The sequence below is a fragment of the Microtus oregoni genome, unplaced genomic scaffold, assembly GCF_018167655.1.
Source record: "Microtus oregoni isolate MIOR12 unplaced genomic scaffold, Mior012 000019F_ref0000042, whole genome shotgun sequence".
In the NCBI taxonomy this organism is placed as follows: Eukaryota; Metazoa; Chordata; class Mammalia; order Rodentia; family Cricetidae; genus Microtus; species Microtus oregoni.
Window position 1 is genome coordinate 31,897,792 of NW_024543078.1, and position 19,104 is coordinate 31,916,895.

At 45.3% G+C, this 19,104-nt stretch overlaps 1 protein-coding gene across 3 annotated transcripts; it reads left to right on the top strand.

Annotated features, from left to right (window-relative positions):
- The first annotated feature begins 1,667 nt into the window (after positions 1 to 1,667).
- Hus1 (HUS1 checkpoint clamp component) lies at positions 1,668 to 13,932 on the top strand. Of its 3 annotated transcripts, none has more exons than XM_041669608.1 (8): positions 1,668 to 1,762; positions 2,197 to 2,324; positions 2,406 to 2,582; positions 4,383 to 4,493; positions 5,466 to 5,540; positions 10,022 to 10,121; positions 11,294 to 11,413; positions 12,887 to 13,932. In XM_041669608.1, the coding sequence occupies exons 1-8, from the start codon at positions 1,711 to 1,713 to the stop codon at positions 12,967 to 12,969; spliced, it is 846 nt and encodes a 281-aa protein (XP_041525542.1). In that variant the 5' UTR covers positions 1,668 to 1,710; the 3' UTR covers positions 12,970 to 13,932. The 3 variants fall into 3 exon arrangements, with proteins under 3 accessions (XP_041525542.1, XP_041525543.1, XP_041525544.1); XM_041669609.1 differs by having other exon boundaries at positions 4,386 to 4,493; XM_041669610.1 differs by having other exon boundaries at positions 1,713 to 1,812.
- The last annotated feature ends 5,172 nt before the right edge of the window (positions 13,933 to 19,104 follow it).

Below are 19,104 nucleotides of genomic sequence, written 5' to 3' on the forward strand. Positions count from 1 at the left end.
GGAACTGGTGAGATGGCTCAGCGGTAAAGCTCTTGCCTTAAAATCACAGGACACCAAGTTCAAATCTTTGCTTTAAACATACAAGAGAAGCCAGATGGGGTTAACAAGCATTTGTAATCAGCATTCCTCTGGTGAGACAAGAGGCAGAGACAGACAAATCCCCAGGAACTCATGCTCCAACTGGCCTGGGCTATTCACCAGCTGACAGCAAAGGCACACCCTGCCTCAAACAAGGTGGAAGGTGAACACCAAGACTAGAGATTGTCCTCTGACCTTCACATGAACTCCAATGCATGGATGACCCTGAGTACATGCATGTACACACAGACAATATAACCTTTAAACACAAAATATATGTAACGATGACCTTATTTCATGTGACATCTGTATTTCAAAATTAAGTTCTAAATAAAAAGGCAAATTTTGTTGACATTCAAAAGTGTTATCTGACATTTGGCTTGCCAACCACTTGTATGTTGCAGTGTAGACTAGAATTTAGCTTCATGTTTTTTATATATATATATATATATAATTCTTTACCAATAGTCTGCACTATCAGCTGTTTTATTATTATCTTACCATTAAATCTGTTAAAGATATCTAAATGTTTAAATTAAACTTTACTCTGTGTGAATGTACGCACGTGGGAATCAGAGAACAACTTTTGGAGTTACACCAGGGCCCCAACTCAGGCCTTCATGGAAAACACTTTTATCTGCTGAGCCATCTCGAGGACCGCAAAGATCTGGATTGATATTATTTTTCAAAGCACTTTAAGAATATTGTGGGGGTGGGGGGGATTGGTTATGTGGTGAATTGAAAGAGTGCTTACCTAGAAAGTGGGGAGGCCTGGGTTTTAATCCCCAATATTATCTGAAAATGTTTACAACTATAATCCTTGAAAAAACAGTGTTCTATTCTAGGTTAAAAATTCTTTTAATGCAATTCTAAGAACACTATACTAAGAGGGCCTTTATTTGTGTATGGTACTGGGATGAATGCAAAGGTCACAATTGTATTCGACAAGTGTTCACACACACACACACACACACACACAAAGAGGGGAGAAAGAGACAGAGGAGGAGAGGAGGAGAGAGAAGGAGCGAAAGGAGAGGAGGGGAGAAGGGAGGGAAAAGGAGGAGAGGGGAGGGAGGAATGTGTTTGTCCTATTCTCTTTCCTTTTTCCTTCCCTTCTCCTTCTTTCCTCCCCGCCCCCCTTCCTTCTTTCATTTTAAATAAGCTTGCTGACATAATGTCTCTAAGATGCCCAGGCAAGTCTCCAACTTCTGGCTTAAACACCCTCATTAGCTAAGGCTAATTAATAAGAATTTTATAGGCTCTGGTGAGTTTCTATTGAGACAAAGGTGCAGAATTATCAGTTCACATCCACGGCCTTCAGATATCCTATCAAGTTATGCGCTCAAAGTTTTAAAACGTTTCTATGAATTTCCAAAACTTTAAAAACGCTGCTCTGCCAGGTATCCACGTGTGTTCCAGGACGTGACTTGCCCGCACCCGGGGTGTGGAGTCTCTGTTGCCACGGCAACAGTTGGGCGGTGCTTCGCCGCCTTTGACCCGGGTGAGCGGCAGGCGGAACCTCTCCGGCCGCACCGGAACCTCAGTGCGCGCGCCCGCGTTTCCCAGTCGGAACGCTCCGGGAGGGACTTTCGAGCGCCTCGGGCCGAAGCTGCTGCCGGCCAAGAAACCGTCATGAAGTTTCGCGCCAAGATCGTGGACCTGGCTTGTCTGAATCACTTCACACGTGAGCTGGCAGGGCTGCGGGGAGCGAGCGGAGAGAGCGGCTGCAGCCCTGTGAGAGAGGACGGGCGGGGTGGAGGGCACAGCTGGGACCCGGAGGCTGGGAGGGCGGCCCTGAGGGGGAAGGATAGCTGCCGGGGACCTTGCCCGTTGCAGTCCTCCCTCGCTCTTCCTATGCCCGCGAATGTGCCTAATCCTGCCCGCGGGCCGTACGCAACTGCCCCACCGTTACGTGGAATGCACGCCAGATTCCCCGTTGTCAGTTGTTCTCTGAGACCGTTTCATTATTGAACACTGGTGCTGTGGGCTGTGTGCTTCGCAAAATGTCAGCGGCGTTGAAGACCGAGCGTGATCCGTGAACTTCAAGTTCTGCAAGCTGAGCTGTAGGATACCCGATGTCATGCGTAGTTACTACTTTTTTTTCCCTCCCCGCTACAGGAGTCAGTAACATGATAGCCAAACTTGCCAAAACCTGTACCCTCCGCATCAGCCCGGAGAAGCTGAACTTCATCCTTTCGGACAAGCTGGCCAGTGGTGGGGTGAGCATGTGGTGTGAGCTGGAACAGGTGAGCAGGAACACCCAGAGTCCCCGGGCTCCAGCCAGGGGTGCTGAAAAAAGGCCTTAAATGCCTGCTTCTGTCCCGCAGGAGAACATTTTTAGTGAATTTCAGATGGAAGGAGTCTCTGCAGAAAACAATGAGATTTATTTAGAGTTAACTTCAGAAAACTTATCTCGAGCCTTGAAGACTGCCCAGAACGCCAGAGCCTTGAAAATCAAGCTGACTAACAAACACTTTCCCTGTCTTACAGTGTCTGTAGAGCTGGTAAGTAGGAGGAAAAGGATTTCTGAATTTTTTTATAAGTGTCTTGTTTTGGTCTAAGGTGTATAAGTAGCTATAAGCCTGAGATTTCAAACAATATTCTTGAAAGTGAATTAGTTTCATTTAAATATAAAATCTAGTCCAGCATGGTGGCCCATGTCTTTAATCCCAGCACTGGGGAAGCAGAGACAGGAAGATCTCTGAGTTCCAGGACTGCATAGAGACCTTGTCTCAAAATATAAGATCTGGTTCCTGACTTACATGTGAGAAATGCACTTTATCCTAGTCATTTTAAAACAAAGTTTGATTGTACAATGTTCAACAGGATACTGCTTTTTCCAAACAGTCAAATTGCTAGCTAGAATCTCTTTCTTTTAGGATATTATTCACCTTGTCTAGATGTTTTTATCCACTTCCATCTTAAAATTTCATCATCTGTACTATTCTTAAATACATAGTCCTCAGACTTAAGTAACACATTTGTTTTCGATGCTACTACTAGACGAGTAGCGAGCAGCCTCTCCTCAGAACACACGGAAACACACAGACAAGATGGAGTTTGTGATTTCTAATGTGTCCCTAGCCTTTCACAAATAGCCAAGTCACCAATTAATACCCTCTGAGTGGTTCTCTGGATATGTCGGGTTTTTCCCCACTCCCAGGCTGGGGACATCAATTGGACATTCCACTTGAAGTTTCTCTCCAAAACTTTCCCTTTCTTTAGTGCTCTGCCCAGCCCACCCAGGGCCTCCATTATCTTTACAACTTCCTTTTCTTATATGTTCTGGGCATCTGTGGGTGAGTATTAGTACATTTGTTTCCAAACTGGCTATAGATGTCTATTCATGGCTTTGAAACCTTTTATGTCTTCTTTTTTTTTTTTTTTTTTTTTTTTTGCCTCGGGCTACTCCTTGTCTTGGCTACCCTTTTTTTAAAAAATTTATTTATTAAAGATCTTAGAGATAATTAGAGCATGCTATGTAACCATAGGTTTGAGTTTATTTAGTTTCTTTAGGAAAAACAAGATCATACTATATAATACTTTTTTAAGTAAGAATGTAAGATACTTTGGTTTCTTCTTTGCTGTTTTGAGACAGGGTCTGGCAGTCTTAGAATTCACTATGTAGACCACACTGGCCTCGAACTTACAGAGATCCACCTGCCTCTGCCTCCTGAGTGTTGTGTGTGCCACTCTTCCCAGCAGTTCTGTGGTTTCTGAGTTTTAGAGATGCTTCTAAAAGTAAACATGGTCGATCCTTTCAGAGGTGTGGAAGTGGCAGCATGCTCAGGGCGTGGCACACAATGGTGTCTGGGTTGCCTTGGCATGGCATATTTGCCTCTCTCTGTCTCCTAAGTTTGCAAATGCTGATGCTTTCCCTCTGCCTGAAACCCTGTGCCCTCAAATTTAGCTTCCTAGAGGCTGTCTCCTCTCTAGTTCTGATGTCTCTGAAGCCATACCCCAGAAGGTTTTACTCTCTCCTCTCTAGCAGCCCTTCCTCCCTTATCCTCATCACCACTGTGCATTCTTCAGGCTCTGACGGGTATGTAATCCAGCTCTGTGCACTTGCTTTCTGCTTGCTCCGTTGGTTCCACTGGGGCCTTGTTGTCTCCTTCACCACACTTCTCCGAGACCCGTGGGACCCAAAGCAGAACAGATACACCACGTCAACATTATCACTTGAATAGATTTTGAGGGGATGAATTAAGAACATTCCGTTTGGAATTGAAAGGTTTAGCAGCAGTTCTTGTGTTTTGGTTTTCTTTTAGCGTTGACAACATAAAATAATTTAACTTTTTTCTTAGCAGTTGTCCTCATCCAGCAGTAGTAGAATTGTGACCCATGATATCCCCATAAAGGTGATTCCTAGAAGATTGTGGAAAGACTTACAAGAACCCTCTGTCCCAGACTCTGATGTAAGTGTTGTCTGCAGTCCTATTCTTCAACACACAATAAAGGGTGGGGATTGATTTCTCCATTGCTAGTTGTCATCTTGCTGTGTATGTTATTTGAATTTGTATAATTTCTGAAAAGACTGTGAGTCAATCAACAAGACTCCAGATGTGAGTATGTGCCTTTTGCTATGTATGTAAATCCTGTTAAAGAGCTGATACCCATTTAGAAATGGCATACTTTCTATATAGAAAGGGGATGGTGATGGCTTGTAACAAAAGAAAATAGAGCCTAAGTTATACTTTGGAAGGCAGTCTACCATGGCTCTTGGCTTTAGGTACAAATTCATGTTTCATAGGCCTAACAAAAGAGCCAGAAAACACATTTTGTTGACTTGGAACTTAGGTTAACAGTGACCTTCTAGCAACCTCTGCATCATTGCAAAGAAAGAGGATGCCAAATGGTCTTTTGTCTCTTGTATATATAAAAAGAAATCAAACAGATACCGGATGAAATGTGTAGTTGGTTAAAAGGTGTCTATGTAGGCTTGGAAAACGCCAGCGTTACATCAGTGCTGTTGGTAACATAGCTCATATGACTCATGATAATGGCTGGCTGTACTCTTACAGAGTACACAGAAGGCCCCTGGGTTCTTAAACATTTTCCAGAGGAAGGCTTCTTGCTCAGCACTTGAGGTGTATTCCCCTTGGACCTGTATATTATCTCAGCTGATGTACTGTGTTCCTTCTTGAACCAGAACAATGCTTTTGGGAGTATGGTCACCATGGTAACCAGAGCCAGGTATCCAGGTATTTTTATTTGCTTGAATAAGTTAGTGAAACTTTCAAAGTTTCAAAGGGACTTTATTTGGAAAATTTAAAAATGTGATTCTGAGTTTTTGACACAAGTACATTTCACCGTTGTTAGTTGAGTACTTGCTGTTATGGACTCTGTTAAGATTTCTGATCCGTGTGATTTCTCATACTGATTTTTAGGTCAGTATTTATTTACCAGCCTTGAAGACAATGAAGAGTGTTGTGGAGAAAATGAAAAATATCAGCAATCATCTGGTAAGCGATTGATTACGCCTTCAGAAAAGAGCTGTGAGTGAGCTCCCGCCGTGTGAGTGGCATGTCCTGGAGGTGTAGGTACCCCCTCGTCACCAGAAGGTGTCTCTGCTAGTGGGTTTCTCCCACAGAGGCCCCACTTGGGAGAACAGAGTTTGGTATTGCCTTCTGGCCTTTAGGGACCTGTTCTTATGTCTTTCAGCTCTCATTCACTGGGGAAAACTTTCAAACTTGCTCTTAATCCCTCGTGGTTATAGTATATCGGGAACATGTCCCAACAGTTCTGGTAATTTGGACAGAGCATTGCAGTTTTTGATGGTCTCCTTTTTGGTGCTGAGGATTAAATGGAAGGCTTCATGCAAACTGAGAGCGTATTCCACCACCGAGCTGAGTGAATGGTCGAAGCCCCAGTGCCTTTCACATGTTAGCATGTGTGGGCACATTAGACACTGACATATAGGTGGGCTCTATATTATTTTTCTATATATTTTTGAAGGTCCAAAAATAGCTCAAACTTGATGGACTGTCGTCATTTACACATAATGTGTCCTGAATTCCACATTTATTCACCCCTTAAGACCACATTCTATTATGTTCCTAAATCGTTTCAAAGCCACTGCCTACCTAACACACAAACCTGTGACTTTTCCAACCTCCAAGGCCACGTCTCTATCAGCCAGGCCCTCCCGGCAGATCCATACCGGCCTGGCCCTGTCATTTCCCTGCTTAGTAACACTTCCTACTCAGTCGCTGTGTCTCTCATCTCCTTGAAATGTTCAGCCATTGTCAGTGTTCAGCCCAAACTCCTGTAGGAAACTCCCTGTGCTGAACCCCTGACCCCCCCCCCCCCCACACACACACACACACACGTAAATCGGTATCTTGAAATCTCCAGAACTGCCAGCTTCAAGGAAGGGAAATTCTTTCTTAACCTTCTGTGTCAGAGTCCAGGGCCGGGCCGTCACCCAGTAGTCTGTAATTGATACGTTGCATGGATGGGAGTAACATTTAGCTCCTGGGAATCTTTACATCACAAGAGGATTTGAAACATAGAAAGTGGTGGGGTTTTGGTAGTGTTGTTGTTTCTCTCACAAGTCCTCACTTCAGAGCAGTGCTGCCCTCTGAATCAAAAATCCGGCTCCCTTTAAATAGCACACACTGTGTCGGCAGTGCTGTTCACCACCTCTGCCACAGTGTTGATCCAGTTGTCAGCCTGGCTTCCTCTAAGGTACCCTGGGACTTCTAGGAGACTCAGGAGGCCCAGAGGGAAGAGTCAGGGATCATGTGCTTGTTCTTTCTGTCCTGTGGAAATGAGTCAGCAAAGGGGTTAGTGAGAGCAGTGGCAGTTGTTTCTCTTCTGGAGTGCTCGACAAATGCTAACTGGGATTACCGAGCTAGAACAGCCAGATGCATATGAGATCTTTCTGGGTACTGGGAGCCAGAGAGCTAAAGAACTAAGTAGATGCTTCCAGGGGAAGCTGCATGTCTTAGTAGTTTGTACAGTAGAGACAGTTGGGAAATTATCTTGGTCCATTTCCACATTTATAGTGAAACTTCCTAACTGCACCGACAGAGCATCAGTAAAGATCATGAGTGAGTCCCATACAAAGACACTGCAGATTCAGAAGGGGCTGGGGCTGCTGTTGCCTAACCAGGACAGAGAGCTGCAGCTGTGCTGGTGTCTGGCCTGGCCTCAGTGTTCACAGAACAGCTTGGAGAGACAATGTGGGGCTCCGACACTCACTTTTTCCCCATGGGGTCCTCTCTTCAACTCCTGTTCTCCCTGCCTGATGTGGGAAGGTCATTTGTCAATCTGTTGTTTCATTGGTTGATCAATAAAGCAAACTGCTTGGTCTGATAGGTCAGAAAATTAGGTAGGTGGAGTAAACAGAACAGAATGCTGGGAAGAAGGGAAGTGAGCCAGACGCCATGCCTCTCCTCTTTGGTCAGATGCGATGGAGCAAACCGCCAGGTCAGACATGCTGAATCTTTTTTGGTAAGACACCACCTCATGGTGCTACACAGATTACTAAATATGGGTTAAGCAAGATATGAGAGTTAGCCAAGAAGAGGCTAGATACAATGGGCCAGGCAGTGTTTATATGAATGCAGTTTGTGTGTTGTTATTTCGGCTGTAAAGCTAACCATGTGGGAGCCGGGCGGGACAAAAAGCAGGCCTGCCCGCCGCTTCTTCTACACCTGCCCTGGAACTATTGCCATAGGCCAGAGGAGTCTCCTCTGTTTTTAATCTTTCACCATGCCCATACTATTGGTTCTTTTATCTGGAAGGAGATTTGCCAATCAACCTATGCATGACACTCTACATTTCTGGTTTGGTTGTTGGTATCTGCCTAACTAGTCTCCAGAAAGTCCCACCTGCAGTCTGCGGTCAGCATTCTGCCAGCCAGTAGCACAAACATGCTGCCTAATCTGGAAAGGGGAGGCATCGTCCATGTCACTAGGACCATCCTCTGAGCATTGCAGGCAAAGGATCCCAGGTCTGGGGAGGAAAGGACATCACCCTGCTGGCACAGCTCTGTTGTCATGCTGTAGTTTAGGACATGCAGCATTAGCATGCCCTGGAAACTGGTCAGCATATGATATCTGTCTTATGCTTATTGCATAAAATTTCTGAACTCCAAATCTTCTTGTGCTAGAAACAAAACAAGGTAGATTCTCTGAACTCAGATGAGCTCTTGTTTTTGAACTTCTGACATTATACACTATGTTTCCAAGCTCACAGCCTTCTAATCTAGTTGCTTCCTTAGAGTAAAAGCTTTCATGTTAAGACTTTCAGTAAGCAGAGCTCTTCTTTTCATTTCTTAACCCACGGTCCTATAATCCGGAATGATAAGTGACCAAAACAAAATGTAGACAGCAATATTTGTGAATGTTCTGGGGTACTCACTGGGGCTCCACAAAGCTCATATGTGGCCTGTTATCATTTACTTCCAACAACTGTGTGCTAATACCTGTAGATTTGATTGCTTCTGAAAAACAGTGTGTTAGAAACAAATATCCATTAAGAAGGCAGCTTGCCTTGGCTTTGAATTCACTGCAGGCATGTGTACTGTACTTCCATGCTTCAAATTCTTTTTTTAAAAGATTTATTTATCTATTTATTATTTGTATAGTATTCTGCCTATATGCATGCCTGCAGGCCAGAAGAGGGCACTAGATCGCACTATAGATACTTCTGAGGTACCATGTGGTTGCTGGAATTGATCTCAGGACCTTTAGAAGAGCAGCCAGTGGGTGCTCTTAACTTCTGAGCCATCTCTCCAGCCCATCTTCAAATTCTTAAAGTCTGAGTAATGGAGCATTAGATTTCAAAGCACACATGATCCAGAGTGCCGGACACATGATGCATTTAGTCAGCATGTGAAAGAATTATCAGCAGCCAGCTCCCTGAACCTGTCACTCAGAGCTGATTTAAGATGCAGTTTTCTGTCCTCTCATGCACATCAACATTCAGTTTCCTAAGCATCAGGATAAGAGTTTACTTTTCCTGCAACTCCCTTAATGATCATTTAGTGCCATTAGTTGACTCCTGACCAGCAGTACTGGTACCTGCTGTAAACTACCTGAGTGCTCCAGAGCCATAAAATGCATGACAGCTGCACTGCTGCCCCCATTATAGATACTGTGCCTCCAGCCGCAGGTTTCACTTGACCTAAAGGTCTGACTCCAGAGCCTCCCCTCTCCCTGAATCACAGTGCTTCTCACCCTAAATCCTTCTCAGCTCTTCACTAAGCTGCTCCTACAGAGCTGCTTCTTCCAGCATCACATCTGAGCTCACCTCCAGCAGACTACGCATTGTTAGGCATTGCTACTGGACATGGTCAGAAAACAGGCAACGTTAGCATGCCCTGGAAACTGGTTGGAAGTCTAGAGCCTGGGCCCATCTTAACCAGACCTCAGGGATTCTCCTGCACAGAAGTGTGATGATGTGGGGGAGGAGAGCTCTTGTTGCAAGAGCCACAGCCACAGCCTACCATGCTTCTTGCATTCAGTGAGAAAGAAGGAAATGGTCATTTCTGAAGGGTACATAGTTAAGGCAGTTTGATCCATCCTTTCTGATCTTTCCTCCCATACAATGTTCTTTTTCTTACCTGGCAGAGCATCTGTCCTGACAAGTTAGGATCCTTTCACTCCATGCCTGCTATAAGGGAGCTCTTACCTCCACTCCACCCTCATCACTTTGCTGGTCCCTCCAGAACCTTGATCCTTGACAGAGTGTCCCAGCAAGGCCCCTCCCTCTTCCCCCTGCTGTCTTCTCCACTAGGGGAATACCTTATTGATTTTAGGGGATATTTGAGTTCTGGGCTTTCATAAACCTCTCTGTGGTTGTTGGGGAAGGGGCTTCAGTGCCCTGTGAGGTGTTAGGTTTGTGACACTGCCTTGTTACCTGGCTTTTGTGGAAGCTGGTACCCATGTGCTGTTCTTTTTCCTCTTTTCAACATTGGATTTTAATCAATTTGCAGGTTATTGAAGCAAACCTAAACGGAGATCTGAACCTAAAGATAGAAACTGAGTTGGTATGTGTGACAACTCATTTTAAGGATCTTGGAAACCCTATATTACGTGAGTTTTCTTGTGGGTTATATTTTGATTCTAATGAATTGTTTGAATATATATTGAGTTCTTTTAATGAAAACATTGAAATCTGGTTTTCTTTGTTTCACACTTGAGAAGGGTCTGAGATAAAATTTCCTGTCCTTATGACATAATGGCACTAGGCAAGGGGTCAGGCCACCAGGCAATAAGAATGATGCTTCCCTCCCCTGGGATTCAGGTCACAAACAGTGACTTCCAAGAATTCAATAGCTCTTTGTAGCTGGCATTTTCTTTGGGTTGCCAACCAGCTCCCAAATAAAGACACAGAGATTTATTATTAATTGTGAATGCTCAGCCTTATTATTAACTGTGAATGCTCAGCCTCACCTTAGGCTTGTCCCACTAACTCTTAACTTAATTCAACCTGTTTCTATTCATCTTTGGGCCTTTTTTACCTTTCTTTCATTCTGTATGTCCTACTTTCCTGCTTCCTCCATGTCTTTCGGGCTGGCCTCTGGCATCTCTTTTTTCCCTAAGCCTAATTCCTCCTAAGCAACAGATAGATACAAGACCCACCTCCATCATTCTCCCTACCTAGAAGTCTGCTTATACCTCCTCCCTTGCTATTGGCCATTCATCTTTGTATTAGACCAATCAGGTACCTTAGGCAGGCAGGGAAAAAAAGCACCACATCTTTGCATAGTTAAGCAGACATTCCACAACAGCTCTTCATTTGCCACTGTGTTCTGGAGGTTAAGATTCTCATTTGGACTGGAGTCAACAGCTGTCTTTCTCATTTTCTCCTCTAGTCAATTCAGTACCTGTGAAGTTAGATTGGCAAATACGAATGTGATGCAGATGAACTTGGTCACTTTACATCTCATAAAGGTCAGGAAGGAATGTGAAATCAGTTCAGTGCGCCTTGACGGAAGGGGTGGTTGTGCAGCTTGGTGAGCAGTGAGCCTAAATTAGACTCCTCTCCTCAAATAGGGAAGCAGCCAGGGGGCCAGAGAAGAAGTGTCTGGAATGTGGGAGAGCCAGTTTCTGATATACATGTATTGTCAAGCGGATAAGATGCCTTCATCACTTTTACAAGTTGTAGTCTACTGGGTTGCTAAAAAGAGCTGTATGGTTGATCAGATCATGAGTTCCTTGTTATGTCCAGAGATATTGGATTAAAAAGAAAAATGTCATTTCAGCCTCTGAGAGCGTCTCTCAAAACAGACACCCAGAAGACATGGTCGAGGTGCACATTGACATAAGGAAACTCCTCCAGTTCCTTGCAGGACAGCAAGTGACTCCCACCAAGGCTGTGTGCAGTAAGTTTGCTTTTTCCTTACCCACCTCTAGTCTGATATGCATACAGTCTTCTAAATGCAAATACGCCCAGTTTGGGAACTAAGGCTCCCTGGGCAGTCAGGTTGTAAAGTTTCCTTGAGCTAGAAGTATCTAGAGATGCTGAAGAGTGATGGTGAGCAGTGTGGTACCAGCAAACCGGCAGCCATTCTGGACTGGCAGTGATACTGTCTGCACAGTCAGCGCAAGCTTTCCCACAGCAGCGGAGTTCTTCAGATTTCGCATAATCAGAGCCCTGTATATGCTTTTGCCTAGATCTGAGTTTCAGCTTGAGCCCATTGCCTTTCCTTTCATTGCCTACCTGACCTGTGCTCACTACCAAAGTCTCCTCCGTTGTTGGTTATTAATGGCTTGGACCCCATCCTGGCTCTAGTTACACACTGCCCTGTTCCTCTTCCCCTGCTCTCCCCTACTGAGCTAGGAAGTTCATCAAGAGCTTCTCAAGGCTCTTTGTCTCCTTGTGTGTTTTGTTTTGTTTTGAAAAGGGCATAGCAAATGGCCTAGATGTGACATTCCTCTCTTTGTGGAAAGTGCCTGGGATGACCTCTCATCCACAAAGCTGAGGGAGATGACCTGGGACTCGATCCTATAGTAATGGAACAGAAAGTTCTGGGTAGTTCTGTCAATGACCAGCCTTTCTGAAAGAGAAAAGGGACATGTCCTAGTTAGGGTTACTATTGCTGTGATGAAACACTGTGACCAAAAAGCAGCTTAGAGAGGAAAAGATTTATTTGGCTTACATTTCTACATCACTGTTCATCATCAAAGGAAGTCAGTACAGGAACTCAAGCACTGCAGGAACCTGGAGACAGAAGCTGATGCAGAGGCCATGGAGGGATGCTGCTTCCTGGCTTGTTTCTCATGGCTTGCTCAGCACGCCTTCTTATAGAACCCTTTGCCACCAGTCCAGGGATGGCCCCACCCACAATGGACCGGGCTGTCCATCAATCACTAATTAGGAAAATGCTCCTTATAAGCTTCCCTACAGCCCAGTCTTACGGAGGCATTTTCTCAGCTGGTGACTAGCTTGTGTCAAGTTCACATAAAACTAGCCAGCACGGGATGAGAAAGCACAGAGAGACTGTGTGAGAGGCTGTGGCGCGAGGACACAGGGAGGAGTTTGGTGGTGTGTAGCACAGCCTATCACAGTGCACAGGACCTCAAGCACTTAGACCATGTACTCTGGTCACCTTACTTTGGGTACCTGCTTTTACCAGGAAGGCTAATTTGGTGAAATCAACCTGGTTTTCCCCCTAAAGCCTAGGTAGCTTCTTTCTTCCATCTCTCACACTGTCCCCAGTGGGTGGCAGTAGCATGTGCTGTGGCCCTCACGAGCCCTCAAAGGGAACAGACACCAAGCATAGGAAATGTCCGTGGCAGACATGTGACAGGGAGGATGAAAATCTGTCTTTAACACCTGGGTCTTTTTCTCCTAGATATTGTGAGTAACAGGATTGTTCATTTCGATTTGCTTCTGGACGACATCTCCCTTCAGTATTTCATCCCAGCCTTGTCCTAGCGCCATCTCAGCCGACTTAGGAGCACAGAGACCTCTGTCGTGATGAGAGAAGCCCTGGATGGTGTGCAGGGCAGCTGCCCGTCCTCAGTCCTCACAACACCACAGGCTTGCACTCCGCTCTTTCTCTCCATGCTGGCGTAGGTACAAGTGAAATTAATGAAGCACAGTGAGATAATCATTCCTTCATATTTCTCAAGACCAGCACTGTCCCCTTATCCCGTGGATCTAAGACGTGAAGAAGAAAAGACGGAATTTTTTTTCAAGGGTCTTTTGTTGTTTTGTTTTCCTTTGGTGTTAGAGATGAGATCAGGGCCTTCTCTGTGCTAAGCATGTGCTCTGCCACTGAGTTGCTCCCTAGCCTATCTAAAGTTGAGTAGCAGTTTGTCACTGATGTTTCAAGCTCATCGTGTGTATAGCATTGGTGTTGCAGTCAGAATTCACAGCAATACTACTCAGCTAGTTCCCAGCTTAGTCCCTAAAATGCTGCAGTTGTTTGCTTTCAGGTTTTCAGCATGCTCATCTCTCCCAACCGCCATGTCTGGGAGCTCAGTGCAAACCATGCAACCCCTCTGTCCCTGGCAGCATGCCTGGTTTCTCACCAATACAGCTACAACATGTGGAACGTTGCCCAACTTACTGAAGGTTCAAGTTCACTTCCTTCTCACTGCCTGAAGAACCTCTCAGCCTGGGGAACCTGCAAAATTTCACAGCCTGGAGAACCTTCAGAACCTCTCCTCTCAACCTGGGGAACCTGCAGAACCTCACAGCCTGGGGAACCTGCAGAACCTCTCAGCCTGGGGAACCTGCAGAACCTCACAGCCTGGGGAACCTGCAGAGCCTTTCCTCTCAGCTGGGGAACCTGCAGAGCCTCTCCTCTCAGCTGGGGAACCTGCAGAGCCTCTCCTCTCAGCTGGGGAACCTGCAGAGCCTCTCCTCTCAGCTGGGGAACCTGCAGAGCCTCTCCTCTCAGCTGGGGAACCTGCAGAGCCTCTCCTCTCAGCTGGGGAACCTGCAGAGCCTCTCCTCTCAGCTGGGGAACCTGCAGAGCCTCTCCTCTCAGCTGGGGAACCTGCAGAGCCTCTCCTCTCAGCTGGGGAACCTGCAGAGCCTCTCCTCTCAGCTGGGGAACCTGCAGAGCCTCTCCTCTCAGCTGGGGAACCTGCAGAGCCTCTCCTCTCAGCCTGGGGAACCTGCCGCTAGGGAGCCTGAGATCCTGAAGACTAGCAACCAGTTTCCATCTTGAACTTCTCCTTCTGTATACTTTTCTCTTGAGCCCACTTTGATTTTAAGTTATAACTTATTTTACTTTTTTGTAGTGCTCAGGATCAAATCCAGGAATGGAAACATGTTAGACAGACAAGCCCTCTATGCCAAACTATATCCCTAGTCATCTAAATCATAATTTTGTATAATTCTTCCACAGTTTCAGGGTCACCTTTCTCTTAAGCACATTGTGTTTTGCATAAAGCAGCTGAAGCTTGGCCATCATAGGCAAGGCTGTGTTCTGCTCCTGTTTTGGAGCTGGCTCACCCTGGAGGTGTACTTCCTCCAAAAACACCCTAGCAGGCTTCCTGATTTAACTAGGTGTCAGGTGTCAAGCTACATGAAGCCACATGAAGTGGCATCAGAAACTGTTTCCATGTCAGAGTTCAGATCTAAGTTGCTAGGATAAGATTTTAAAAAGGCGTGCGGGGTATTTAGGGAAAGTATTGTTTCTTAAGCGCTACTAGGATAATATATTTGTTGCTGTTTCAGTTTTTATTAGACAGGTTCTCATGTAGTTTAAGGTGGCCTGATGAGCTGGAGCTAATATTGGCCTTGAACTGCTGAGCCTCCTACTTCCCAGGTGTTTGGATGACAGATAGGAGCCGCCATGCCTCTAGCTCTACTGATATTTAATAAGATAGATTTAGTTAAACTAACATTTTTAAATTAGGGATTTTTTTACATTGTTAAAGCATTTCTTCGGTTCATAATGAGAGGTAGTCCAGGTGCCATGATATAGCCTCAAAATCATGATGCAAATGAAATTTCAGGAAGTTCCCTATGAAGCTTCTTTTTCTGTCTAAGTGTCAGTGCTCACTTGTCTCTGAGGTCCCCACTGTGCCACATGCTGTTGGTGATGACTTTGCTTAGTAACTTAACATGGGCGAGAAGAAGCCCTCACTGGCAGTCAGGGGGCTGTGGTCTTTCTGGTTCTTGTCACAACTTTCTGCATAGTGTTCATAGCTGTGTCTCACAGATCTGAAGTCAAAGCAGGGAGCTCAGAGTGGGGTTATGGGAATTTGGAGGTACTTTGTGGAACCTCATCCTGAGATGAGAGCAGAGTTTTGCTATGTATAGAAGAAGCATGGTGTCTGAGGCTTGGAGGCATTTTTTCTTACTCTGATTGCCTAAGAATGCTTTCCTGAATGTTAGAACCAGTGAGGTACCCCCTGACCTTGCCTGCCAGAGCTCAGAACCCACATCCCTGGTAACCATGCCTTAAACTGAGATTTAAGACCATCCTAACGATGGGTCAAAAATGCAGAATTCTTAATGTAGCCATTTTTGCCAATGTCCAAGCAGCCTTTTTAATCCTGTGGGCATCCCCTGGTCCAGCAAGGACCTTCCTACCCATCAGGTCTCCAGACTGAGTGTGTCCTGCCCTGCATCCTGCTACAAAGAAACCTGCTCTTGGAAGCCTGAAAGGCGGTTCAACATTAGTTTTGACTTGAGGCAGGAATACTGGTTCTTCTACCAGATGCAGTGGCCGATGACATATCGGTAAATGTCACCCAGTTGGTCAAGAGTCTGTTGTTTTTAAGAGACAAAATTCTGTACTTTTTTATTTTAAAGACGTTGGGATATCAGAGTGCACAGCCTAGAGGTTCTTCCTTGATGGTCCAGTCACGTAGTCACCCCACCTTTCACTCTGTGCTTTCCTCCTGGACTACTTATTCTTTCCTTTCTGTTTCCATACTTACTGGTTCTGGACAGCTTTCTAAACTCCTCCCCAGGTGCCCAGGCCTCTGGGAATAACCATCCTTTACTTTTGCTGTGAGGGCCCAGTGTGAGGTTCTTGACTCTCGTGGTTCTGTATCAGTGTCTGTATATTGAGTACATACATACCTTAGCCTTCACAGCATGGCTTTGCCCATGGCCATCTTTGTGTAGTGAGTCTGTCTAGAAATTCTGTATGGCCTGCATGCACTGCAACCATTGCAAAGCTTGATGGCATTGCCATTTCCACGAGGGTGGACTTTGATGGCAGTGAGGTTCATCCCCCCCCCCTTTTTTCCTTTTAATGGCCCTGAGTAGCCTAGCTCTGCTCTGCTCACACTGTCCCATGTGGAGGTACCAGACCCAAGCAGGTCTCCTACAAAGTCTCAGAATGTGGGGGAGCAAAATGCCCAGCTCCCACCTATTTTTTTTCACTGTAGAATCAAATACAGGGACTTTCTCTATGTGTGGTCCTGTGAGCTTGGTAGAGCAGTCTTAGAGTTACCCTGCCTGTCTTTCTGCTCATGGTTTTGCATTTCTCTGTGGCCCAGTGGGTACCACAACTTCACTTTGGCTTCAGGGGATTCAGGGTGATGACCTTGCTCTAGTTGGATTATGTGACAACATGGGGAAGTCCTAGATTTCTGCTCCGCCATTTTCCTAATGCCACACTCCCAACTCTGCTTCTGTGTGGATTCTGATGGAGAATCTCAAAGGGAGCCTGGGCTTGTGGGTTTTCTCTAAGCAGTGTTCAACTAGGAGGTGATAAATTAGGGTCACTTGCACATTAGGGCGTGTGCATGCAGTTTGCTGTCTACTATCTGTGGGAAAACTTGAAACTGCTCCCTTTGATTAATACTTATGCTCGTAAGACTTCTTACACAGGTTATAGTCAAAGCTGAGCACTGTCATAAATTAAGGATTTCTTAACGTGAATGACTGGGGAATTGGCAGGTGATCTGATCTGTGTGATGCAATGTCATTTCCTAATACTGCAGGACAAAGCACTGTATGTATGGTAACAAAGCCAGTGGGATGTTAGTGTTCAGTGTGGCAAAGAAGACCAGGAAGTGTACATCTAAACCCAGCTAGCTCTGGGTGGTTTTTATTTCAACGTTTTTATGTGTATGTTTTCTGGCAATTTCGTAACCAACTTTGTAATGAAAATATTTTTATAGACTTAAATAAATATTTATTACTTGACTATTACTTGAAATGTATTTATTAGCACACATATTCATCTGGCAACTTTAATTTCCTGAATGTTATAATTTAGGCTTCATTTTCACAGCATACCCTTATTTTCTACAGTGGGAAGTAACATTTTATTTTTTTTTTACCATGTTGAAGTTATACTGGGTTCAGAGTACTGGAGCCTGGATTGATAAGACCATTTTACAGAAAAAAATTTCTTCTTATCATGGGACCAACATGAATAGGCCCTACATGGACAAGTTAGTTAGCTTTCCTTCATTGTGACAACATATCAGAGATAATCAGCTTCTAAAGAAGAAAGGTTGGGGCTGATAAGATAGCTCAGTGGCTAAGGGTGCTTGCTGCCAAGCCTGACTGTCTTGAGTTTGAACCCATGACACGCACTGTGGAAGGGGAAAAACCAACTTCTCAGTAAGTTGTCCTCTTATCTCCATATGTATGTATGCAATGTCATGCATGCATGTGCACAAAGACACACATACAAATAAATGTAATTTACTTTCTACTAGACAAAAAGTAGAGAGTAGGTTGAGGCACATATCCCTTTCAAGGGCACACTCCCAGTAATTAGCCTCCTTCCACCAGGCCCCACATCCTTCAGGTCCCTCCATGTCCAGGCAACTGGAGATCAAGTCTACATGTGGACTCGTGGGGGCATCCGATCTCTAACCTGGGTCATAACTGAGGCACAGTGCCTAACGCTGTCTGCAGAGGAACTTGAGCACGTTATTAATGTTTCTTAGTCCGAGCATTCTGGGAGAGAGCAGCTAAGCCAGGACTCCTCACAAACAACTGGGCAATCAGTGAGAAGCACAGGGACGGGACAAAGAGAAATGGCACGTGCCTATGCGTCCACTGTCCGTTTCACAGAGCAGTGCTGTTGCCAGCAGCACTCCAAACGATGCTGGACTCTACACTCTAGCACCCAGTCTTGGATAATCAGTGGCCACTAAGGGGCCACCAGTGGGTGGTTGGAGCTAAAGAAAATGCAGCCCTCTGGTGGATTTCTCAATTAGAAGGCATACGGCACCACTTGTAGGTTTTACAACCCAACGAAACCTAGAAATTGGCCTTGTTTCCAAGGGACTGATGGCCACGAGCTCCCAACAGCACAGGGTGCATAGGTGCTTTGCCTATGAGTGTAGTATAGGCAAAGGACTCCAGCGACATCTGCTACTATGCAGTTCAGAGCTTCGGTCAGTGTTTCGGGTACACGTGACACCACTCGTTTACCATAGGGCCCTCCACCCAGGTAGCCTGTTTCTAATCCAGCGTTATTATGAGCTTAAGGTTTCAGAGGCTCCATGTGTGAACACCCTAAGCCCTTTCACTATTCACATGTTCATTTATCTGTCATCATCTTCCTTACAGAGACAGCATCCTATATAGTTTGTCCTGTGAGGTTCCCTGCCTGAAGGGAAAAACATGCAGATGGCCAGAGAGAAGTAAGAATCAGAATGAGTTGAGTTTCTGCCCTGGATTTCTGTACTTTAATCTGTTCTTTTCCCTTGTGGGTTGCTACCAAAGAGGCAGAGGGTATAAGGAACCCTTCTTGTAGGTGGATAGCACAGGACCATTGCCTCTTTCCTAAGGTCCCACTCCACGTTCACACTGGGACTTCACCAGTTCCTGGAGCATGTTGCATTTTCAAATCAAGAATGCGATGCTCAGCATGGCTTGAATGTTTATTCCTCCTATGTACCCAATGGACCTTGCTGACTGAACAAGCTCTAAGTACCCAGGAGAAGGAACAACCGCTTTACCCCAGATCTGGGGAAAAGAGAAGCCATACACTGGACACCGGGTTTCTGAATCTGCCTTTGCACTGTAGGTCCATAATTGTGTGTGTGTGTGTGTGTGTGTGTGTGTGTGTGTGTTCTAGATTTTAAAAAGAGGCCTTATCATACAACAAAAGTATATGCTCTGATATGTTCATAG